Source organism: Hyperolius riggenbachi, chromosome 7 (genome assembly GCF_040937935.1).
Source record: "Hyperolius riggenbachi isolate aHypRig1 chromosome 7, aHypRig1.pri, whole genome shotgun sequence".
Lineage (NCBI taxonomy): Eukaryota > Metazoa > Chordata > Amphibia > Anura > Hyperoliidae > Hyperolius > Hyperolius riggenbachi.
The window spans coordinates 169687973-169714414 of record NC_090652.1 but is presented as its reverse complement, the minus strand read 5'-3'; the positions used below and the strand labels follow the sequence as shown (position 1 = coordinate 169714414).

At 43.6% G+C, this 26442-nt stretch overlaps 2 protein-coding genes across 4 annotated transcripts in view; one reads left to right on the top strand and one right to left on the bottom strand.

The window, feature by feature from the left end:
* The window catches only part of BUD31 (BUD31 homolog), a 40098-nt gene extending 31637 nt beyond the window's left edge, over nt 1-8461 (bottom strand). Inside the window, exons 1-2 of one of the 3 annotated variants that reach the window (XM_068244865.1) lie at nt 8322-8461; nt 7919-7983 (exon numbers count right to left, since the gene is read on the bottom strand). The gene's annotated coding sequence lies outside the window, so the exon portion shown is untranslated. The remainder of the gene's footprint in view (nt 1-7918; nt 7984-8321) is intronic. The other 2 variants (XM_068244866.1, XM_068244864.1) reach the window with 2 other exon arrangements.
* Nucleotides 8462-8737: 276 nt separating this feature from the next.
* The window catches only part of PDAP1 (PDGFA associated protein 1), a 102443-nt gene continuing 84738 nt past the window's right edge, over nt 8738-26442 (top strand). The window contains exon 1 of the mRNA XM_068244862.1: nt 8738-8844. Within this exon, the coding sequence (XP_068100963.1) occupies nt 8832-8844 (13 nt within the window). The 5' untranslated portion in view covers nt 8738-8831. The remainder of the gene's footprint in view (nt 8845-26442) is intronic.

Below are 26442 nucleotides of genomic sequence, written 5' to 3'. Positions count from 1 at the left end.
ACCTTAAAGGAATTCTATCAAACTTTTACTTTTTCTGTGAGCACTTTAAATCAATTTGCCAACAACAGTAAGGATGAGCACAGCATATATGTTTGCTGCGCAGAGTGTCTTTGTCTTTATCTAACTACTGTCGGCTGTCCCCTAATAAAACTGACGGTGACGGGGAATTGGGGCAGTCCATTATACAAGAGGGGAGCCTCTTGCTGAGTACAGCTGTGGTTTATTCTATTCTGATGGTCCCCAGTGCAGAGCGAGTTATACAGCATGTGATCCTTCTTATAAAGTTACTGTGAGGAGACCTCTCGCTCTGCTAGTCTGGAGACTGCTGAGCTGCCGCTGCGTTGCTACACAAAGGGAAACATGAGCTGGAGGAGGGTGCGTCATTGCTTTGAAGAGAGCTGTAGAGGAAGATTTATTATCATAATAAATTAGCAACTGATTTGCATTTCATTGAGTGAAATAAGTTTTTGAACCCCTACCAACCATTAAGAGTTCTGGCTCCCACAGAGTGGTTAGACACTTCTACTCAATTAGTCACCCTCATTAAGGACACCTGTCTTAACTAGTCACCTGTATAAAAGACACCTGTCCACAGAATCAATCAATCAATCAATCAATCAGACTCCAAACTCTCCAACATGGGAAAGACCAAAGAGCTGTCCAAGGATGTCAGAGACAAAATTGTAGACCTGCACAAGGCAAAACTATTAGCAAGAAGCTGGGAGAGAAGGTGACAACTGTTGGTGCGATTGTTCGAAAATGGAAGGAGCACAAAATGACCATCAATTGACCTCGCTCTGGGGCTCCACGCAAGATCTCACCTCGTGGGGTGTCAATGGTTCTGAGAAAGGTGAAAAAGCATCCTAGAACTACACGGGAGGAGTTAGTGAATGACCTCAAATTAGCAGGGACCACAGTCACCAAGAAAACCATTGGAAACATTACACCGCAATGGATTAAAATCCTGCAGGGCTCGCAAGGTCCCCCTGCTCAAGAAGGCACATGTGCAGGCCCATCTGAAGTTTGCCAATGAACACCTGAATGATTCTGTGAGTGACTGGGAGAAGGTGCTGTGGTCTGATGAGACCAAAATAGAGCTCTTTGGCATTAACTCATCTCGCTGTGTTTGGAGGAAGAAAAATGCTGCCTATGACCCCCAAAATACCGTCCCCACCGTCAAGCATGGGGGTGGAAACATTTTGCTTTGGGGGTGTTTTTCTGCTAAGGGCACAGGACAACTTAATCGCATTAGCGCTAAAATGGACGGAGCCATGTATCGTGAAATCCTAAACGACAACCTCCTTCCCTCTGCCAGGAAACTGAAAATGGGTCGTGGATGGGTGTTCCAGCACAACAATGACCCAAAACATACAACAAAGGCAACAAAGGAGTGGCTCAAGAAGAAGCACATTAAGGTCATGGAGTGGCCTAGTCAGTCTCCGGACCTTATTACAATAGAAAACCTATGGAGGGAGCCTCGAAACCTTAGGGATTTAGAGATGATCTGCAAAGAGGAGTGGACCAACATTCCTTCTAAAATGTGTGCAAACTTGGTCATCAATTACAAGAAACGTTTGACCTCTGTGCTTGCAAACAAGGGTTTTTCCACTAAGTATTAAGTCTTTTATTGTTAGAGGGTTCAAAAACTTATTTCACTCAATGAAATGCAAATCAGTTGCTATCTTTTATTTAAGGTTATTTTTTCGATTTTCCTTTTGATGTGCTATCTGCCATTGTTAAAATAAACCTACCATTGAAATGATACTGTTCTGAGACTTTTCATTTCTTTGTCATTGGACAAACTTACAAAATCAGTGAGGGGTCAAATAATTATTTCCTCCACTGTACGTCTGCAATTTGACTTCAAACATGAAAAAGTATGATAAATATACCCTTCAAAAATATGTTATTGAGTAAAGCAAACTTTGTAAAAAAAAAAAAAAGTGAAAGTATTCCATATGTTACAAAAAAATATTGAAAAAAATGGGCTGGATGCATTTGCTGGTACCCCTTGAGAAAAATTATCAATTGCATTATAGTGATTTTACAGACTGGTTTCTTCAATTAGGAATACATGTCTTTAGTTACCTAATCTTCAGTCATTCAGCCTATTTAAAAGGAAGAAAAATAACCACTTCACTCTTTGGTATCATCATGTGCCACAAACTAAATAAGGACAGAAGTGTCAGAGGAAATCAGTAATTAAAATTATAGACAAGCATGTTATAGGCAAAAGCTATATAGCCACCTCATGCAGACTGATATTTCTGTGACAACAGATGCAAGTATAATTAAGAAGTTGAAGGATCAAGGAACTGCCGCCTACCTCCCTGGATGTGGCTGCAAGATAAAATCTTACCCTAGAATAGGGAGAAATGCCAGACAAAAATCAGGGGACATTTCCAGAATAAGATGATCTTCAATATGAAGAGACAAGATTACTTAATTGTACCATTTCTTGCTTTTTGAGCATTGGTGGGGACAAAGAAAGAAGACTGAAGAGGAATCAGTTGAAAGAAAAACATTAAAAAAGACAGACTGTGATTTGCACAAATGACAACACTTGAGCTTTTTGGCTTGTCACAACAGGAGGAGGAAGAAAAGCAGGAAGAAGAAAGAAGAATTTTTTTTCAAATTAAGAACCTACTGTAAAAAGGAAAAAAAAGTGATAGCTTGGTTATGTTTTGTGGCTGTATCTGGAACAGGCACTTGAGTATGTGCATGGAACAATGAAATTTTAAGAATGGTATGACATCACACATCACACATCCTCCAAACAGATAATGACCCAAAAGAAAACAGCTAAATGCACCCAAGAATGGGGAAGAACAAAATAATGGACTGTTATCCTGAAGTAGGCTTCGAAAGGTGCCCATAAAGCTACCAATTTTGAGGCCTGATCGACTATCCAATTCAATAAAAACAAGCTTGCCCGATTGATGAATGCGTCGATTGGACATGCTGGATAGATCTCAGTGTAAAGTGCTCGATTACATGCATGACAGTAACGGAATGCAATATTGCAACAACTGCCGAACTCCTGCCTAAACATGGTTTGTCCTGTCCTTGTGGCCAGAAATAGTGAATTAATGAGCTGATAAGAGATGAAATTCAGCTCTGTGACCGAAAGGCCGCACTTTAAAGGGGCTCAGAGGAGTGCCCGAAAAGAATACACTTACCTGGGGCTTCTTCCAGCTCACCGTAGGCGGCAAGGTCCCGCTGTGTCCTCCTCGTTCAGCCTCCGCCGGCCCCCCGTTATCCGCGTCACCCGGGCCTGGTGTCGGCCAGCTCTTCCAGGTTATTGACTCTTCCTCGCCACCCACGGTGAGCTGGAAGAAGCCCCAGGTAAGTGTATTCTTTTAAATTTGAGCACTCCTCGTAGTCCCTTTAGGCTGCTTACACACCAAGACGTTACAGGCGCACGTTAGTGCGCCTGTAACGCTCCCCCAACGCACAGCAATGTAACACAAGTGGGCTGTTCACACAGCCCACGTTGCGTTACATGTAACGCTGCACGTTCTGTGCAAAGTGCAGCATGCTACGGCGTTGGAGCGGCTATAGCCGCGTTAGACTGTTTGCACATGCGCAGTGGGGGAGGAGAGGAGGCGGGGAGAGCCAGCTACAGTAGCCGCGCACATGGCTACTTAATATTCACTGCACTGGCGGGCGCTGATTGGCCGGCGGGACCACGTGATGCAGAGTGTCTCGCTCCGCATCACGTGGTCCCGCTGGCCAATCAGCGCCACTCTGGGAGACATTATAGGACTCGAGCCGCCTAACGCGGCTCACTGTACCGTCGGCTCTTGCAGCACCATACGTTGTGTTAGGTGCACGTTATGCGACCTTAACGTGGCACCTAATGCAACGTCTTGGTGTGCAAGAAGCCTTAAAGCGGAATATAACCCTGCATTTCAACTTTGCTCTAAAACATTATTTACAGTATATTATATACAACCAGCATTATTTTTTTTTACTAGACCAGCATTGTAAGGGTTACACAGAGCTTTAAAGTTCCTGGAGAGATATGCAGACGCATCTGAATCTTACATGGATACATTTTGTTTACATAAATGTATCTAAATGTGGCATGTGACTCTCTGACTGAGGAGCTGGAGGACAGCCAAAGAGTGTGTAACATTTATCACTTGTTACATTCTATTTAGTAAAATGTATCTATCTGAACTTCTGCATATCTCTCCACGGAACGTTAAACCTCTGCGTTTAACCCTTCCAATGCTGGTCTAGTAAAAAAAAAAATGCTGGTTGCATATAATATGCTGTAAATAATGTTTTAGAGCAAAGTTGAAATGCAGGGTTATATTCCGCTTTAACTTTATTTAAAAAAAAAAATTATAATATATATCCTCGGGTCCTAAGGGAATTAAGTTCAGTTATAGATAAACCCCTTTATCTTATCTTTTGTGACTCTCTTTCAACTGGCAGAGTCCCAGTGGATTGGCGTACAGCCCACGTTTTCCCATTATTTAACAAGGGCAAAAAAAAAAAAATCAGATCCAGAAAATTATAGACCTGTAAGCTTAACATCAGTTGTATGCAAACTATTTGAGGGGTTACTAAGAGATACTATACATGACTTCATACTAGAAAATAATCTTATTTCTCAGCATCAACATGGGTTTACTAAAGACAGGTTCTGTTTGACTAACATGCTCAGCTTTTATGAGGTAGTGAATGCTAATATGGATATTGGGAATGCTGTAGATGTGATATACTTGGACTTTGCAAAGGCCTTTGACACTGTTCCCCACAAAAGTCTGGTGCAAAAGTTGAGGATGCAAGGACTGGGGAAGAGTCTGTATGCATGGATAGGGAACTGGCTAATGGACAGAAAACAAAGAGTTGTGGTCAATGGATTGTACTCAAAATGGGAGACTGTTAGCAGTGGGGTACCACAGGGGTCTGTTCTGGGTCCAGTGCTCTTCAATTTATTTATTAATGACCTAGTAGATGCAGTAGTGAGCAATGTTGCTATTTTTGCAGATGATACAAAATTGTGCAGAATCATCAACTCTCAGGAAGATAGTGTCATATTGCAACAGGATCTGGATAGGATGGCTATATGGGCACATACATGGCAGATGAAATTCAATGTTGAAAAATGTAAAGTCATGCATTTTGGATGTACTAATGGTCTAGCACCATACAAAACTCAATGCCAAGCAGCTGCAGCTAAAGCTAACAAAATTTTGGGATGCATTAAAAGGGAAATAAAAACTCGAGATGATAGAGAGAGAGAGAGAGAGAGAGATAGATAGAAAAAACATAATATATATATATATATATATATATATATATATATATATATATATATATATATATATATATATATATATATATATATATATATATATATATATATATATATATATATATATATATATATATATATATATATATACACACACACACACACACTTTAGAGACAAAAACAAAAGACCGAGAGCCCAAATGGTGTGGTATGGAATAGGGACACAATTAATAGAAACGGATTTATACTCACAAACATGGGTTGCCCCTAGGCAACCACTCCATATGCAGGTGGGGAGAATTAGAACCTGACTCCACTCAGGTATAAGATGTCGCTCTCTGTAGAAGAAATTAGGAAAAATCCTTGCCACCCCGGGTGGACTGCATTGTGTTTAGGATAAGAACCAGAGGCGCCAAAAAGAGTAAAACAATACTAAGTTTAAAAACTAGGGGGGGAGTACGTCTCCCCCCTAGTTTTTAAACTTAGTATTGTTTTACTCTTTTTGGCGCCTCTGGTTCTTATCCTAAACACATAGATACACACACACACACATACATACATACATAATATATATACATACATACATACATACATACATACATACATACACACACATATACATACATACATGTCAATGCATATTGCAATGTTTTTTGTTCTGTTTTTTTATATATAAATTTAAAAATTACTTTAGGGGACCCAGCAGTAAAGCTCATAGGAAAATTCTGCTAACCTGATTGTGTGGACAGCACCCTTTCAAACTGCTAGGTTGTAGTAAACTACATCCGCACTATTCGGCCAACCAAAATAATCTTTTTTTTAATTATTAATAAAATGCCAATATCTTCCATAGCACTGTACATAGTACAAACAAAAAGTCAATGGGAACTGTAAAAAAGAAAAAAAAATCTGCCAGATACTTACTAACCACAGGGAAGGCTCTGGGTCCTATAAAGCCTTCCCACTCCCCATGTTTCAGCGTTGACTCCCCTGGTAGCAGCATTCAACCAAATTGGTCAAATACTGCTTTCCACCACCAAAAGAGGCTTTGGATGTCCTCGGGAGCCCATGCACCTGCTCAAGCGCACTCTCTCACGCAGGTGCAGCATGAAACCGCCTGTCTTCGGGAGCACTTAGCTCCTAAAGTTCCCCACGGCAGGGGATTCAAATGGGGTTCATAAATGAGGTAACCGTGAGGGGAGTGGGAAGACTCTGTAGGACCCAGAACCTTCCCTCTCCTTAGTTAAGTATTTTTTTTTACAGTTCCCATTGACTTCAATGTGTGGATTGAGATATCACTAAAATTAAAGGACCACTATCGCGAAAAAAGTAGGCAGATAAAAAATGTGACAGATGACAGGTTTTGGGCCAGTCCATCTTTTTAAAGAGAACCTGTACTGAGTAAAATTATTTAAAATAAACATATGAGGTAACTTCAAATGAACATTGCATAGTTACCTTGCCATCAGTTCCTCTCAGAAGCTCACCATTTTCTTCTGACAATGATCCCTTCCAGTTCTGACAACATTTTGTCAGAACTGAAATATATCAGTTGCTGTCAGTTACAGCTGAGAGGAGAACTGATGTGCCCATGTTTCCCTATGACTCAAGTGGGTGATATTACAGTTTAACTGTGTGCTGACCAGGAAGCTGTTATGAGGTAATGGCCATTTTCAAAATGGAGGACGGAGAATTCCATTGATCACAGTGGACAAACAGGACACAGGAGAGGAGAAAGAGATTGATGAATAGACTACACAGCAGGTAAGTATGACTTGTGTATGGTTATTTTGATTTTTAATTTTCAGTACAGGTTTTCTTTAAAGAAAACCTGAACTGAAAATTAAAAGTCAAAATAAGCATTCACAAGTCATACTTACCTTCCATGTAGTCTACTTCTTAGTGTCTTTCTCCTGTCCCATGTCCTGTTTGTTCACTGTGATCAAGGGAATTTTCTGTCCTCCATTTTGAAAATGGGCGGACATTACCCATAACAGCTTTCTGGTCAGCACACAGTTAAACTGTAACATCGCCCACTTGAGCCATAGGGAGACATGGACATTACCTGGTGCATCAGTTTTCCTCTCAGCTATAACTGACAGCAACTGATATATTTCAGATATGACAAAATGTTGTCAGAACTGGAAGGGATTATTGTCAGAAGAAAATGGTGAGCTTCTGAGAGGAACTGATGGCAAGGTAACTATGCAATGTTCATTTTAAGTTACCTCATGTGTTTATTTTAAATATTTTTACTCAGTACAAGTTCTCTTTAAGGGGGATTCTCAGGGCTTTCTTTGTTTTCAACAGCATTTCATGAACAACAGTTGCAAAATCTAACTGACATAATAGTGTGCAAGTGATTAGGGAGGCCGGCTGGTATCTTGCTATTTTGGCAGTTAAACTGTTGTTCAGGAAATGCTTTTGAAAACAAAGAAAGCCCTGAGAATCCCCCTTAAAAAGATGGACTGGCCCAAAACCTGTCATCTGTCACATTTTTTAACTGCCTATTTTTTCCGCGATAGTGGTCCTTTAATACAGCAAACAAAAAGAAACAATAGGAAGCAGTCACTGCCCTTGCAAACGTACAATATATTCTAGAGAAAATGCTATGTGCTACAGAAGGTGCTGGGATTGGAGAACTGTTACCTATGAGGTTTCCTGTTTGGTTCCCTAAAGTAGACTAGCACCCAACGTAAATACACGATAGTTATCTTTAAAAAAAAAAGAAAAAAAAAAAGACAAGTTACATAAACAAAAGCAGAGTTCAAAGTTGTAAGTATTTTTATGGTATAGAAACTCTAACAGCATTGTCAATCTGGAAAAAAGTCAAAATACAAACAGAACTCTGCCAGCCCCTTCTGCTACCACTCCTACCGTGCAATGCCTCATGCCTAAAAACCAATAGCAAGGCAGTCATTGCAAAGGGGCACATAACAGCTGTACATCACAAAGAAACACACTAGTCGGCTCTCGGTACCTGGTACAAGTTACAACGTTCCACACAACTGTCATAAAGCACAAGCGACATACCGTTATAGCATTATATTACCTTGTTATCGTCTCACAACAAACCAACAACTTCCTCCCTGGCCTAAACCTACTGCTTCCTCCAGCGCTAACCGATGACGTCATGTTACCAAAGGGTCCTTCTCCAATTTCCGGACTTATGATGCTATAAATAGATGGCCTCTGCGCCTGTTATTCTTATTTTTAATGTGAAGTAACAATAAATACGCGTGTGTCTGAAAAGAGATTGTTTTGATGAATTAAGAAGACGACGCATTATAAGTTGTGTAATCGGTCGTGTGGTTAATAGGTTTACACAAGGAAATTGGCAATAAGGTGTTTTTCCGATCATTGTAAATACAGTTATTTCGACTTCTCTGTTCATAGAAGGAAATTAAATGGTCTGCCTATCGCTTTAAGGGCGTGCAAAGCTTCTGTTATTATGTGCTAGGCTAAAGGCGCTAAGGACAGCCCTGGACTGAGGGGCCTCAGCCGCGTGTCCATCAAGTTGTGGGGGGAAGCGGTACAGGTTGGGAGCGTTGCGGGAGTTATCATGCCGAAAGGAGGTGAGCACAATATTGGGGGAATGCAGCTGATGGGGCGCGCGCGCAGGGCTACGTTAGGTTTCATGTGTGGCTGTGTGAGGGTCTCAGAGGCGGGGTCTGGGAAACCAATATTGCATGTCATAGGAAAGTTCATGGCGCCAGATCAATGGCTTGAATGGTTTTTCGGGTGATGTTGGCTTCATTTATGAATGTTTGTTTTCTAATCCCATCCCATGCCTGCTTCAGTGCAGCTGCATTTGGAGAAAGGTGTCTGTCAGCTTCTCTGTATTCCTTTGGGAGTCTCTTTATATACGTTTTAAATCTAGCTGTGAAAATGGAACATTAGATGTTGACTGTCTTTTTGTACATTTGACCCTAAAAAATTGCCATATTTGTTGCAATCCTGCTGTTGGATAAAAATCCAGGTACAGCTGCTTAAAAGATAGATGATGCAATCATACTTTAGCAATCAATGAAGCTAACAGCACTGGATAATTTTAATATGTAGATGTTGTTGGATGTCGATGTGGAAAACCTCCACTAGTAGTGATACTAGCCATATGTTAAGGATTCCCTTGTTATTTGGATTGAAACAAATACACTGTATCTATAGATATCCATCATTTCCAAATAAGTAAAGTAAACCGCACACAATTTGATAGTGGCCTGATCTGGCGATCAGTCACTATGCTATCAAATTCTGAGTGATTTACCAACGTGTACTACTTGACCTCAGTCAGATTTTAGAAGAAAGCTAAGCTAGAATGGCGATCTTTTAATATTACATTTAGGTTAGGTTCACAGTGGGCGTTGCATTTCCTGTGAAAGCTGGGATGCAGCAGAATGGGAAAGTCGCTCTGCATGTTGCGTCACATGTAGTCAATGAAAAGTATGCTTCGCTGTTAATGCGCATGTTTTGCTGTAACACACTACATGCAGTGCCTTGGGATTCCACAAGCTGTTAAACTGCACTGGCCGCACTGTAAATGTCGCATAGGTTGTGCATTTGCAGTGCAAATTTCTGTGTTACAATGCAGCTATTATGTCATACTGCAACGCATTTAAAAAAAAAAAATATTTTGGCTCCAGACAAAACTATCTAAATCTAGCGATATATGGATAGGGCGACAGATATCTCTCTCTGAATAAATCTGATCAGAGAGAGATCTGTTGGCTGCCAATACTTCACAAGCCGATTCCCAATCGATTTCAGCATGAAATTTCTCAGGTATCAGCCTAGTGATTCCGCCTTCACTGCTGTCCCTTGCTTTTGGACACTTGCGGCAGTTGAACAGGTGAGTTTTTAATGCACGGTTGAGGGGGCACAGTTTGCATTTGGGGGGACAGTTCAGATCTGTCGCTCAGTCATCACAATATCCCATGCCGTTACCGCCGAGCACCCAATTAACTATGGTAATGGGTAGGATGGAGGCGCCAAATGTGTGTTCTATTTTGTTATTTTATAGGTGAGCAGTGGTAGGCAGCACCAGGGCTGTGGAGTTGGAGTAGGAGTCGGGGCAATTTTGGGCACCCGGAGTCGTTGATTTCATAAACTGAGGAGTCGGAGTCTGATAATTTTTAGACTGAGTCGGAGTCGAGGAGTCTGAGTCAGGGCCATTTTGGGTACCCGGAGTTGAGTCAGAATCGTGGTTTCATAAACTGAGGAGTCGGAGTTGGAAGATTTTTGTGCCGACTCCACAGCCCTGGGCAGCACCCAACCATCCAAGTGCGACGTGCTTTGGTAGTTGTCTCTCTGCCTCCAGGAACAGCAAATGGAATTTCCAAGAGAAGAGATCCAGCACCGTCTACAAATGTATTCAAGCTCTTTATGTCAAGGCATCAAAAATATAAACAGGGCAAGTCAATGCGAAGTTTCGAGAGGAGCCTCTTTTTATCAAACCAACAAGCTCTCAGAAGAGGGCTTGTTGACTTGATAAAGAGAGGAGGCTCCTCTCGAAACTTCGCATTGACTTGCCCTGTTTATATCTTTGATGCCTTGACATAAAGAGCTTGAATACATTTGAAGACGGTGCTTGGTCTCTTCTCTTGGGGGTGGTATTTTAAATTACAAATAAGTTTTATTCAAAAAGCAATCTGACAACGCGTTTCAGGGGTCATGGCCCGCTTCCTCGGGTCAATCCAAAATGCCTTTATAGCATAGGGGATAGATTGTAGGCGCCTCTAAAGTTATAGGCGCCTACACTATCAATCCCCTATGTTATCAAGGCATTTTGTATTGCCCTGAGGAAGTGGGCCATGGCACGTGAAAATTGTTGTCAGATTGCTTTTTGAATAAAAACTTTTTTCCACTTGAACTGGTGTCTATATCTTCTGGAGAGGTAAGCAATTACCTCCTCTTTATTACATTTTTTTTTTTATTTGTAATTTAAAATACTAAAATAGAACACACATTGGGTGCCTCCATCCTACCCATTACCAGTCAGACCTTCTTTGGAGGAAATTGCTTTGCAGTTTTTCTGGAAAGTCCATTGTTCTACAGGAGAGCGACCATCCAGTATCCAGCAGGACCTGGAGTACTGAGCAGGGACGGTTAATTCCCTTCAGGCCTATACAGGAACTGCAACCCACCTTTGTGAGTATATAGCTATATCAATGTATACTCCCTATACCTGCCGATACTGCACCATTTGGCTCCTGGTCTCTCCCTACTTCTCACCTAGGTATTCTTGGCCCTTGCAAGAATCACCAAAGAAAAAAAAAACCCTATACCCAATTAACTATGTTGGCGTAAGATTTCCCAGCATGCTCATTCAATATATTTGGGCATGCTTTTCGCAGCACTGATTTCTATACAATTCAAGATTATCGAATCGGACGGTCGATCTGGTTGTAAAATCGATAAGACGTATGGCCACCTTTTGCTTTTCACAGAGAATGATTGACAACTTACCTAAGTAATTGAGTTGCAAATTTAAAGTTTTTGAATCTGAATTGCTCCATGCACGTTCATATTTTGCCCCTGCTGATTACAGTATTGGTAACTCAAAAAAAGGCAAGTTACATTGGACATGACATCTGTAACTAAAAACTGACTGAACTGCTGACCTCTACTCGCATTGTATTGGCAGATGTAGTACAAAAGGTATGCAGCTATCAATTCTCTTGGCCACTTAAGGTGCGTACACACACATGCGACTATAGTCGTTTGAAACGATCGTTCCCCGATCGTTTCAAACGACGATCGTTTTAAAAAAAGCAGCCAACGACCATTAAGTCTAACGACGGACGAGCTAGATCGTTAAACACGATCTAGCTTGGCGATTTTTTTCCAACGACGATCGTTTGCTAAAGTAGTACATCGTTGGAAACGGTCGTTCGTACTAGGCTTGACATGCGCATTTCACTATTTCTCCTTGGATCTTTTCATTTTTATGCGCAAGCGCAGTAGTTGCTTTACGTGATGTAACGTTCGTTCTTACGATCAGATCGTTACACACTTTTAAAACCTAACTTTACTTAGGTCGTTCCTTCATCAATTAAAAGTTCGTTTGTCGTTCACAACGAACGATCGTTGTCGCATGTGTGTACGTAGCTTTAGGTCTCTTTCAGATCGGAGGCTGATCTGCACTCTTGTTGGATAGTTTATTGTCCCGCCAATTAAAATGCTGCCGAATGGCTCCATATTGAACACCACATGTGTCACCCAGTGGTGTTACTACATGGCAGAGGAGCACGGCTGTGGTCACAATCGGATGTAACTCCATGGGGGCTGCGTGTCTACTGCTGGCACTGAGCAATAGGAAGCATCCAGCTGGTGAACAGGAGTAGCTGAAAGCCTGTGAATTTATCGCCTTCAGCTGTTCATATGAAAGAGGCCTTAGTGTAGGCAGCATCCCAGTCTCATTTTCTATCAACCTCCCTGGCGGTAAGCCCGAGCTGAGCTCGGGCTATGCCGCCGGGAGGCACCGCTCAAGCCCCGCTGGGCCGATTTGCATAATTTTTTTTTTGTTACACGCAGCTAGCACTTTGCTAGCTGCGTGTAACCTCCGATCGCCGCCGCTATACCCGTCGCCGCAGCCGCCCCCCCCCCCCCCCCCCCAGACCCCGTGCGCTGCCTGGCCAATCAGTGCCAGGCAGCGCCGTGGGGTGGATCGGATTCCCCTTTGACGTCACGACGTCGATGACGTCGGTGACGTCATCCCGCCCCGTCGCCATGGCGACGGGGAAGCCCTCCAAGAGATCCGGTGGCGATCGGAGGGGCTGGGGGGATGCCGCTCAGCAGCGGCTATCATGTAGCGAGACATTGTCTCGCTACATGAAAAAAAAAAAAACAATTAAAAAAAAGGTATTTGCTGCCCCCTGGCGGATTTTAACAAACCGCCAGGGAGGTTAATAAACTGTACAAAATGAATTGGAAATTTACAGATTGGGCTTTGGGGGTCAATAAATTGTTGGCAGATGAAATTAAATCATCAGGGAGCCCCTGCTCGTGCGAACATTTGGCGGCGTCTGCCGGAAGTGACGGGACCCGGTACCGGCGATCCAGGAAGCGGAGGATGGCGGCGTGGGAGCGATGCAGGCTTATGGGACTGGAAGAAGCCCCAGGTATGTATAAAATCTTTTTTTCTTTTTAGGATTCCGGCGTCTCTGGTTCCCTTTAAAGACCCACCCGATACCCCATCGCATCAAGTCACATTGAGAAGCAGGGCTGTGTGGTTCTCCTTATTGGCTGCCTGGCTCTCCTTAAAGGATACCTGTCAAATCTACCGCACAGAGACAGCATGGAAAGAGCGAGTTATCGGTTGCTTTGAGCTGGGAAAAAAAATACCTAACACTTTTGCCCGGTAAACCGAATGCAGAAACCTGTGTGAATTGTGATTTCTTGACATTTCCTGAGGAAATTACCGCACAAGTCCAGTAATTTACCTCACTAGTCGGTAATATTAATTTTCAGTGTGGTAGCAGGTTTAGTAATTAGAGAAGGTGATCAATAAAATCAGCTGTTTTTAGCATTGCCGAATGCGGTAATGCTTTGGGAATAGAGCCCAATGGCTCTTCTGACCGTACCTCCTTCTGGGCTCTAGTAATCATTGAATAGGGATTTTCAGATGTGCTCAGTTCAACATCTGTAGAGCTCATTGAGAATTACTAGCACATTTGGATGCTCATCAACAGATATGATTAGTTATTTGTCTGCAGTAGAATTGATCATGTGATTTGAAATTTGGTTGGGAGTAAAAATTTTCACTTTCTCAACCTCCACCCATCAGGTTGCTGCTACAGAGCCATTCCCAACAGAACCTCCAGGCAAAAGAACAAACCTTCCTCCAAGTTGTCCTTCTCCTGAACACTAGTCCCCCGCCCAGCAAAATCCCCTAGCCTTCCTCATAGCCTCCCTGGTATTTTTACTCACTGAACTTTACCTCATTGCCAATATATTCGTGATCACGTTTTAATTGTACTATTAATTTGCACTCTACCTTATTTGCGCCATTATCATGTGTATCACTTATAATTCTGGTTGCAATATTTGACGGCGAATAAAGCTGATGGCTCAAACCCACTAGAAGCTTTTTCTAAGCACTAGTGGTTTTAAAAAAGCCTTGCTAATGCAATGCAATGCGATGGGGGATTTTTATAAAATCACATCACTCAAGTGGGATCGCACCAATAGCACTACATGGGTTCCATGCCTGATTCTGGTTCTAAAACTGCAGAGTACACAGTGAGGCCTGGAACTCACTAGGAGCGCTTTTCTGAGCGCTTTGTGATTTGAAAAGCTCTTGCTAATATAATGCTATGAGCGATGTGATTTTATAAAAATCCCCCATAGCATTGCATTAGCCCTAAATGGCTGTAGACACACTGTAAGCGCTTTCTGAATGCTTTTCTGACCATTAGCAGTTTTTGAGTGTTTTTTTTTTTAAACCGCTCCCATTGACTTGCATTAATATTGCAGTAAAATTGTTGCGATCACAATTTTTTGAAAAATCGTGATTACTGCAATTTTACAGCAGGAGGATTAGTCATACTATACCAGGGGAAAAAAAAACATATAAATGCTTGATCTACTTACATAACATAGTATTGTACTGTCCATGTTTTGATTTCAGTGAATTTTATATAGTAAATAAAGAGAATTCTGTTCCTGGTGGAAACCATCTCACCATGCCACCAAATGGTATGTTCAAGTGTGGTGAATGTTCAGTGTGCTCCTTCGATGACGTGACAAAAACATTCCAGAACTCAACTGGAGACAAAGAATGGGAGATACGCAGTTTTATAAATTGTAGATAGGAATGGACTGTTTACCAACTTACCTGCCCATGTCGGAAGATTTATCTAGGCATGACTACCAGACTAAAACACTGGGGAGCATCTCAGTGACATTAGGTCCGGTAGACAAAAAATGGAGAGTACAGAAGACTGATAGCAGAACATTTTTGGTGAAATGCATGGTGGTGACCCGATTGGATTAAAATTCAGAGTCATATATAGACTACCTGATAGAGGAAGGGGTGGGGGATAGAGAGAAGGCACTCCTCCAAAAAGAGAGTCGATGGATATATGTCCTGAATTCTTTGGAACTGATGGGATTGAATAGTGAATTGGATTATACCCCATTCTTGTAATGAGAACAAATTCTCCCCCCCCCCCCCCCCCCCCAAAAAAAAAAGGTCTTTGAAGTGAATGTACTGCTGATTACCATGAGCTAACAGTAGGGGATTATCTCTGGACGTCACTGGAAAATGTGGCAGTACTTGCCTTAAAAAATTTGAAATATGGATGCTGTCTTGTACTAGCAAGGAGCCAGGGGGCCATATGCAATTCACTTTTTCACCTGAGTTTTCTCCTAGGAGATAATTTTTCATCTTAAATTTAAAATAACTGTCCAGCACTTTTCAACTAAAAAAGTACCAATAAGTGGGTGAAAAAGTAGTATCAAAATTCTTTTGAGTATTTTCTTGCTTTCTTTTGGCTTAACCTCTTGACGACCAGCTAACGCCGATTGGCGTAAACTGGTCGTCTGCGGGTTTCCATGTCCGTTCACGGAGGGTGTCTCCGTGAACAGCCGGAGAGCCGCCGATCGCGGCTCGCCGGCAAAATGTAAACATGCGGGGAAGAAATCCCCGCTGTTTACATCATACGGCGCTGCTGCGCAGCAGCGCCGTAAGGCAGATCGGCGATCCCCGGCTTCTGATTGGCCGGGGATCGCCGGCATATGATAGACTGAAGCCTATCCTACAGTGCGCAGGACGGATATCCGTCCTGTGCAGCCCAGGGAGGAAGAGGTAGGGAGGGAGCACAGAAAACGCTGCGGAGGGGGGCTTTGAAGAGCTCCCCCCCCCCCCCGCAAAGCGCAGCAATACAGCGGCGATCAGACCCCCCAGCAGGACATCCCCCTAGTGGGGAAAAAAGGGGGTACGTCTGATCGCCCTGGCATAATCCTGATCTGTGCTGCGGGCTGTAGAGCCCACGCAGCACAGATCAGGCAAACCACCCCTGGTCGTCAACTGGTTAAAAGACATTTTATTGACAAATCTAAAATGATCCCCTGGGAGAAAACTCAGGTGAAAAAGTGAATTGCATATGGGCCAGGGTGTGTTGCCAAGGACGCTATGAGGAGGAGTTGAAGGCGACGTGATGCATCAGGGAGAGCTGATGTGTGGATGTAGTAAGGTGTGATACACGCAGCTGATGCGCTATAGCCCCGCCTACTTCCTTAAAGCAGGAAACAGGCTGGAACGCACATAAATAGGAAGGTGATTGAGCCCTCGCCACGCACACCCAGTTGAAGCTCGCAGAGGGCGGGCACAATGTGTAGGTGGGTGGGGCTACATCCCGCAGAGGAGTGGAGCGCTCCACAACCGTGTCACGCCGGCTGAGACAATCTGGTGGAACTTGGCGTGCACGCCAACAGCGGACTTCCATTGGAACTGTGAGTTTTCCCAAATGTGGGTAGAGACCCGGTGTGGACATCTGCTGAGCATTGCAGAAGAAGCTGAAAGTTGAGGTGGTAAGACCTAAGAAGTATCAGTAAGTCCTGCTTGTATGCAGGTGAAGTTCGATGCTAAATTTATAGGCTGCCTGTATACCGTCTGTGATCTCTATAAGAACGGCGTAACTTGCACTGATTCTGCGGACTGGGTGCCTCTCTATTGTCCCTCTCTCTCCCCCACATGGAGGAAGCCGGATAGTGTGGTACCAGTGTGAGGGTGAGTAGTGAGTGATGGGGTGGCAGGTCTGTATTGAGTAGCACTCCGCTATTTTTAGATGGTTTTAATGTCCAGTTCATCACCTTTTTGTACTTAATAAAATGTTGCCATTTTTTTCACATCTACTGAGTGATGACGACACTGTATTTAATTGTATTGAACCACGTCTTTTGCCCACAGTTTGAGGCTAAATACTGATGTCATTTCTTCCCTTAACTTTTTTTTTCTTTTCTCCTCCAATCGCTGAGTCACCTCAGCCTTGCTTGTAAACACAAGTGAGCAGAGGATCATGTTTCAGCTAGGCAGGGAAATAAAGGGAAGAGGAGGAATATATTATAGATAAAACAAAAACAAAAAAACAGCATGCAACTCAATGGCAATGGTTATTAAAGGGCTAGTGCTAAGGTATGTGATAACTCCAAACCATAACAGCAAAAAAGTTTTGAATGCAGGATTAGCATCTTTATCACTTAATACATTTAGACCAGTTGCTGTTGTAATTTGATTTTTATGGTGACAATACCGCTTTAATGCAAGTCACTGGGAGCGTTCTTTAAAAAAATGCTCAGAAACCGCTGATGGTCAGAAAAGCACTCAGAAAACACTCTACAGTGTCTACAGCTTAGAACACAAGTGTTTTTTTCCTGTGTGCTTGCTGTGAGATTTGTGGTGCATTTGCAGATTTCCATTGAATTATACTGAATGAAACGGAAATTCACCGAAATGCAAAAAATTTAATAGTTATGGTAAATTGGCTTGAGTTTTTATTAAAAAAAAATATAATCAATCAAGAAAATATACCAAATTTAAAAGATCCGAAGGAAAAATATCATGGTATATGACCACCTTTAAACTGATTCTAATTTTCTCACTTAGGAACAAAACTGAGCCACACATCTAGAACTAACTTGTTTTATCGGAGTTTCTCATTTTTAACACGTTTAAAGAGAACCTGAAGTGAGAGGTATATGGAAGCTTCCATAGTTTTCATTTTGAACAATACCAGTTGCCTGGCTGTCCTGCTTATCTCTTTGGCTGCAGTAGGGTCTAAATCACACACCTGAAACAAGCATGTGGCTAATCTTGTCAGATCTTTGTCAGAAATACCTGACCTGCGTGCTTGTTCAGGGTCTATGGCCACAGGTATAAAGCTTAATCTACATGGTCCAATTTTCCATCAGATCTATTAGAAGGATCTATTAGATAATTTCCAACCGGTCCAATCGAATTGCGTTTAGATTTTGCAATAGATTTTGGGTACTTATCAAGGCAAAATTGATCTGAAACCATTCTTCTACATACAATGCAATTTCTTATTAGATCTATCATATGCTGGGTACACACAATACATTTTTCTGCTCAATTTTCCACCCGATCGTTTTTTCCTTATCTTTCGCTCGTTTTTCTTATCTTTTTCCATTCACTTCTATGAGAAATCGAGCGCAGAATCGATCGGAAGGAATATCGGACATGTCGGAAATTATCTCTCGAATCTATCTATCGAGAGGAAAAACTTATGGTGTGTACCCAGCATAATCGATCTATCTGATGGAAAATTGTACTGTGTAGATGAGGCTTTAGAGGCAGAAGATCAGCAGGACAGGCAGGCAACCTCTTTTGTTTAAAAAGAAATAAATACCACAGCCTCCATAGACAACCTCAACTTCAGGTTCCCTTTAATTAACCGTAGAGTAGACAATGCAGATTACTAATTTTGTTTAAATTACAGACCACAGCTACAATTAACAGGAATCGTGAAGGGACTTTGTGGCTCCTACAATGTGGAAAAAAAAAATGAAAATAATCCAACATTGAGGCTGCAAACTGTAATTTGTCACCAGTACCACTATGTATACTGTTGCTGTCCTTTATCCCAGGAACATATGTTGCATTTTGTCGGTCGATAGATGCATTCAATTAATAATTTCCATCATGTCCAATATTATTTTTGATATTTTTACCGCTCAATTTCTCATAAAAGTGAATGGAAATTGATAAGAAAAGTTAATAGAATCGAGCAGATTGAATGGGAAATCGACCGAAAAACGCATCGTGTACCCAGCATGACATAACACATCTCTTCTCCACAGATAATTGGTTTGCTGTAAGTAGATAAGGGTTTCTCAACTCAGTCCTCAAGTACCCCCAACAGAGCATGTTTTGCAGAAAACAGCAAACATTCACAGGTGAGGTAGTTAGCGTATCAGCAAAACTGAGGAGTCACTCATTGGCTCTGATGTGACAAATAGTGCTCCTAGGAAGTACTTAGCTTGAGAGAGAGAAGCCTCTGGATACTAAAGAGGCTTCCCTTGTCCTCACCTTCAGCCCGTTCCAGTGGTGGGACCTCAAAAGTGTGGCGTGAAGGGATTGCTAGCACTCTGGAAATGGCCAAAAGCAGAAGGCTCATGCCTGTGCATTAGAGTGAAGTCAATCGGGCTTGGCTATTTCTGGCCTCTTCGCTAGTGTGCCTGTGCATACAGGTCACAGTTATTGTTTTGAAATGCTTGGGAGCACAAGCGCTGGATTGGGTTGCCCAAGGAAAAGCCTTGTTAGGATCCAGAGGCTTTCTTAAGCCCCTTTTCGTTGGGAGGCTGTATGCAATGAATTCACCATGTGTCAGCTGCTCCCGTGCACTGGCCAGGCTGCTTAGCACAGGTGTTGGAAAGGTGTGTTTAACCCCCCCCCCCCATGCAGTCACATCTGAGTGTGGCCATATTCAGATGCCTCACGTGTCAAGGGATGATACACATGGTGTTACAAAGGCTGCCGGTTTGCTGCATGAAATTGCAGCTGAAAGACTCTTGTGGCCAGGAGGCAAGTGTGCAGTTCAGCTGTCTTCAGTTCTGAGTGAAGGGGATACTTACGCAGTTAGGCCACATACACACATCAGACCATAGTCTTTTGAAACTGAAAGGTCACAGACCAATTTTACCCCCTTCCATGTAGTATGACAGCCATACCTACACAGTCTTTTCTATGGAGCTGAACTCCCTATCAGATAGAAATCTTTGCGAGATGCTGCACACAAAGATGCTGTACACATTCAAAAGATCAGTATCTGCAAAAGATCTGTTCCTGCAAAAGATCCGTTCCTGCAAAATGCATTCATAGTCTATGATATCTGCAGATCATCATACACACCTTGTTTAACAGACATTAATCTGCAGATCAGATCCACCAGGATCGATTTTCAGATCTGCAGATGATTGTCTGATCTGCAGATGAATGTCAGTTAAACAAGGTGTGTATGATGATCTGCAGATATCATAGACTATGAATGCATTTTGCAGGAACAGATCTTTTGCAGGAACAGATCTTTTGCAGATACTGATCTTTTGAATGTCTACAGCATCTGTGTGTGCAGCATCTTGCAATGATTTCTGTCTGATGGGGATCTGTCTGAATAGCGGTTACCCTAACTGCCAAAATAATCAAGCGAGTAGGGAGGCTGGCTGTTATCTTACTATTTCAGCAGTTAGAGACTGAGCAACTGCCGTTCAGGAAACTCTTTTGAAAATTCACATTAGGAGATGGACTAGTCCAAAACCTGTTGGTTCTGTCAGATTTTAACGGCTTACTTTTTTGCTATAGTGGTCTTAAATATACTTCTACATTATTGAGTTAGGAATTTCAGTCTAGCATTTCTCAAAGGTTTAGCAAACAACTGGCAGTTTTTGCTTTCTACTACATTATTGGTAAAATTGTTTTTAATTAATAAGTATAACTGATAATTCTGTAAGTTTGGAGGTAGCATTGTGCATACACACACAATTTTTTTTTTTTCATCCTGACATACTGTATTTAGCTGTTTATAGCATTTAGATGAAACCATTAAAATTATTCATAAAACACTGTGAGGTATAGTAAAGGAGGGGTGTGACCTGATTGAGTACAAGCGACCAGATTGTATTCAAAAGTATTCCAAAGCTTTATTCATTATATATCCAATATTAAAAACATGAAATATAAAACATATCCCACCAAACAGCTTACCCACCGCCCAGACCCACCCGCAAATCCCCACGGAGTGTCCCGGCCTCCTAACCCCACCACTATGTCATGTGCACATGAGCTAATTCAAAACTGCGCAGTTTCTGACCATTTATATCTAAACTAAAAAATATCAAAATAGTGTATATATCTATATGCAATTGCTTCGTTGCAAATCAGCCTCTGAGCTTTTTATAGGTTATTCACTTGGACATTGATGTAGGGTTTGAAAACAGCCCATGCAGATGCGTCAGGTCATTGGACCAGAGTGGAATCCTCATGCCTCCATGAGCTCGGCAATCACCCCAATGTCAAGCTCGGGTTCACCAAAACACATTGGCCGTGAGCAGATACCAGTCGGTGCGATGTGATGGCAAAGACACGACTGAAGCAATAACATGTATTCATGCAGCATGGAAGGGATCAGTCACATTGAAAGCGACAGGCCTGTCAGTCAAACTGCGGACACATTGATATGTAGGTTCAGCCCAGCAAGAGTTGGAGAAAAGCACATCACATAGAAAGCCACAGGCCTGTCAGTCAAAGTCCAGACACATAGATGTATGGGTTCAGCCCAGCAGGAGTTGAAGCAAAGCACATCAGGCAGGCAGGGCAAGGAACATAGCCGCAACACAGCTTGATCAGCGTGACACAACATGCAGATGCATCATATATCAAGTTCATATGCAGATGAGTGTGCACAGCCAGGGTGCTATAGCTCTATCAAGAGCAGTGCCTATGCCCAAAGGGCTCTTACTGTGTCCAAAATGGATGATTCCTGCCGGCTCGAAGTGGCTCAGACTGGATCCATGTATTCAGGCTGCATGGAAGGAGCAGTGCTGGGAAGGAGACCGAGAGATCATGGGGGCTGCCGGGAAGTCAGCGGCCGCGTCCTGATGGCGGAGGACGGCGTCCTCAATCGATTTCGCCGGCTCTTCCGGCTTCTTCAGGAGGTGTGTCCCTCCACCCATGACGCTGCAGCTAATGTGCAGGCCGCCGACCAATCCGGCCGCAGGCACGGCGCCACCCGCCCCCACCCCAGGGCCAATGCGCGCGGGGGGCGGGGCAGGCAAACACGACGAGCGTGCCGCATCGGCGCGCACGACGTGCCCACCAAGCCCCGCCCCACGCAGGCCCAGGGGAGGGGGCGGGAGGCGCCGAAAAGCAGCCGGATCCGACGGCGGCAGCACAGAAACAGCAAACGCCCATTGTATGTAACTAAATGCACGGGGCAACGGCCCCAATGTTTAATCTAGTGGTTCAACATAAAAATAATACAAATAACGTGTATAATGGCATAAAAGCCAGCATTACTTTTCATTTAAATAGATAGAATAGATTTCCGTTCAATTTTATACTAAACATATCCCCCCTACTATATGGTGAGGAGCATGCTGTAAGCATACTGCCACCTGGGGGGGAAAAAATTGCCGATAACGGCGTCCAATTATGTCATCCATGGCGTATATGAACATACGGAATTGCATAAGTGAGATGCCCATCATGGAACCCCCCAAGGAACCCCACCCCATAGAACTACATCACAGACGCAGATGGTACATGACCACAGCAGTCACATGGTCAGTGACTTCACTGAAGTGGGAGAAAAGGGACATAGCTAGTGTTTTCATTAAGACCCGGCAATCTGGTTGCCTGCAGGTCAAAGATCCATCGTGCCTCACGCTGCAATAGTAAGCGGTCCATATTGCCGCCTCTCACAGCATCGTGGATCCTATCCAAGCCGACAAATCGTAAATATTGAAAATTGCCTCCATGGACCAATTTGAAGTGTCTTGCCACGGGGGTAAGACTGTTCATATTTGTACTTTTAATACTGGTAATATGCTGCGAGATTCGCGAACGAAATTCGTTTTTTGTCTTTCCCACATAGAACGCCCCACAGGGGCAGATCAATAGATAGACAACTAAAGATGTACTACAATTGACATAGTGTGGGAAATGCCAAATACGGCCGTCTGGTAGACTGACCGATTTGCCCACCTGAATGTAACGACATACCGAGCAACCGCCACATGTATATGTGCCGGTTGCCTTACAATGTTTAGTGCCAGCTTGGGGATCCACAAAATGGCTGTTAATAAGAAAATCTCGCAGGGAAGGGGCCCTGCGGAATGAAAACAGAGGGACATCTGTTACCACCGTGCTTATTTTGGTGTCGTTGACAAGGATGTGCCAGTGTTTCTCTAAGATTTTAGACACCTCTCGGTGTTGTGCTGAAAATTTAGTACAAAATCTCACTGTATGGGATTTATCTCGAACAGTATCTCGCCTCGTCTCCAACAAGGCCGCTCTATTGCTGGTTTCTGCTCTCTTGTACGCTTTTATAAGGGTCACATCTCTGTAACCTCTTTGTCTGAACCTGGACCTCAGCTGAGCCGCCTCCTTCCTAAAAGTATCGTCCTCTGAACAATTGCGCCGGACCCGTAAATACTGTCCAGTGGGAATTCCATTAATGGTATGACTAGGATGAAAGCTTTCCGCCCTCAGCAGTGCATTAGTGGCAGTTTCCTTCCTGTATAACCGTGTGGAAATGAGGCCGCTAGCCGAGACCAGAACTAGGAGATCCAGAAATGGGATCTCAACCTGGCTCATATGCATGGTAAATTTCAAATTCCAAGTGTTGTTATTGATAACCTTAATGAACCGGGACAAAAGATCCGCCCCACCTGTCCAAAAAAATCAATATATCGTCAATGTACCTGTGCCAGGCCAAGGTGTGGCACAGGTACATCGACAAATCCTCATCAGCGAACAACTGCCTCTCCCACGCCCCCAGGTACAGGTTGGCATACGACGGAGCACAGGTCGTGCCCATCGCAGCCCCCTGCACCTGGAGGTAGTGGGTACCCTCAAATAGGAAGATGTTATTTCTCAAAATGAAATCAAGCAGAGTTAGCAGAAACATATTGTGGGCCGTATTTTGTATACTTAGTTCTCCAAGGAAAATTCTAGCAGCCTCTAGCCCGAGATCATGTGGTATGCGGGAATATAGGGCCTCCACGTCCAGAGTCACAAGCAAAACACCAGATGGGAGCTGAAGATTATCCAAAATTTGTAAAAGATGGGACGAATCACGGACATATGATGGTAAGGCCCGGACGTGTGGTTGGAGGTGTCTGTCCACATAAATGCTGGCGCGCTCAGTAAGAGAACCTCTACCCGATACAATCGGGCGTCCTGGAGGTTTATTAAGGTCCTTGTGGACTTTCGGAAGTGAATAGAACGTCGGCAAAATTGGATACAATACTTTTAAAAATGTAACTGTGTCTAGATCAATTACCGTACGGGAAAAGGCATCGTCGATAATAGCAAATAGCTCTCTCTGGCAACCTGCGACTCTGGACGGAGGGACCCTTACATAGCAGCTGCGCTGGCCCAAAATATTCAAGCACATCTCTCTGTACAATTCCACCTTCATAAGCACTATATTTCCACCCTTATCTGATGGCTTGATGACCCATCTTTTGTTGGTCATTAGCTCTATGAGTGTATCTCGTTCGAGTGAACTAAGATTATCTGTTTCTGTCTTACGACCCTTTAGTTTGGAAATGTCTTTCTCCACCACTTCAATGAAAGTCTTTAGATTTGGGAAGATAGAGAAAGGTGGAAATTTCTTGGAGGAGTTGCGTAGTCCCACCTCGTCTAAATTTGGGACGAAGTAGGATGCATGAGAATTATCATTTCTTAGCTGGGAACTTGTCTCAGCATCGTCATTTAGTTCATTCAAGATTTGGAGAGCAGTAAGATCCTCCTCTGACCACGGTTTTTCATGAGTATATGGAAGACCTTTTTTCTTCAATTTGTCACCGTAAAGGGCCTGCAATAAAATCCGTCTCCCAAAGAGGTGTAGGTCAACTACCGTATCGAAAACATTTATGTTATATGTGGGACAAAAACCCAATCCTTTAGATAATAATGATAGGTATGCAGGGGGAATGACTTCCCCCGTCAGGTTTATAACTTCAAGGCCTACATTTGGGGGGATGGCTCCTTTACAGTGCTTATTCATCACCTTCCCGACCCCCGGCCATTGGCTAAAAAAGCCGAGGCTGAGGAAGAGGAAGGCGAGATTCCATCGGAGTCCTCCTGACATGATGAATCTGTATCCTGTATCTTGTCCTTGCTTTTTTGCTTCCAATTTTAGGTGGATTTTGTGTAATTTGTTTATGTCTCAAATTATATTGCTTGACATTTTCAATACCGGTGTGACGTACCTTGGGAGCTGGAGACCGATGTGCTGAGGGCAGCTACTCTTGCCACTTACTAACTTTGTACCCTGGAATGGGAACAGGGTTCCACAGCTAGTACGGGGCAGGAGCGCTAGCAGATCCAATGGTGTCACCAGACAGGAACTGAAGCGCTCCCGCGTGCTGAGTCTGGATGTGCAAGGACTCAGCTTCCAGGCGGGTTTCAGGACTTGATTCCAAGCAGGAGCAGATACTGAGGCGGATCCGTGAACAGGCAGAAATTCGGCAACAAGACGGGTACTCAGACGGGCAGAGGTCGGCAACAGACAGGTACTCAGACAGGCAGAGGTCGGCAACAGAGCGGGCAGTCGTACGTAGCAGGAGTCAGTAGCAAGTCGGGAAGTCAGCCAGGCCAGGGTCAGCAACATGAGATCAGGAACAGGCAGATACAAAGATCACGCACGGGAACACACACCAAAACTAGCTGCAATACTACAGCACTGAATGGTGGCATTCTCCAGACTTAAATAGGCCGTTTGGCGGGAAGACGCGAACGTCTGCACGCAATGACGCATCCGGTGCACGCGATGACGCGACGGACGCACGCTATGACGCGTACGTCCGTACGCGATGACGCGGACAACCAGACGCAATCACGCCGAACAAACGCACGCACAAACCCATAAAAGATGCATGAACAGGCGGCCCTTCGGGCGCGCATGCGCACAGTATCACACCAGCGTCGCCGAGCGCCGATGTCTCTACTGCCACACACGGAGCCCAGTGTGCACCCTGCCAGGACCCGTAAGGGACCCACCAGCATACACCAGAACACCTGCAGCATCCGTAAGTGCCAGCCGCCTCGTCCAGACAGGTAAGTGACCGTGACAATACCCCCCCTCTAAGGGGCAGCCTCCGGATGCCCCCTTGGAGCTGGTTTACCAGGACATCTTTGATGAAACTCCTTAATCAGGCGATCAGCATGTAGGTTTGAGGCAGGTTCCCATGTGTTATTCTCTGGCCCGTAATCCTTCCACTTCACTAGGTACTGAATGCCTCTCCCTCTTCTTCTGGAGTCCATAATAGTCTCCACCTCAAACTCCTCTTCTCCATCAATCAAGACAGGTGGAGGAGGGGCCATGATTCGGCCAGGAAAAGGATCCTTGAGAACAGGTTTCAATAGAGATACATGGAATACCGGGTGTACTTTTAGATTACTGGGTAACTCTAACTCATAGGCCACT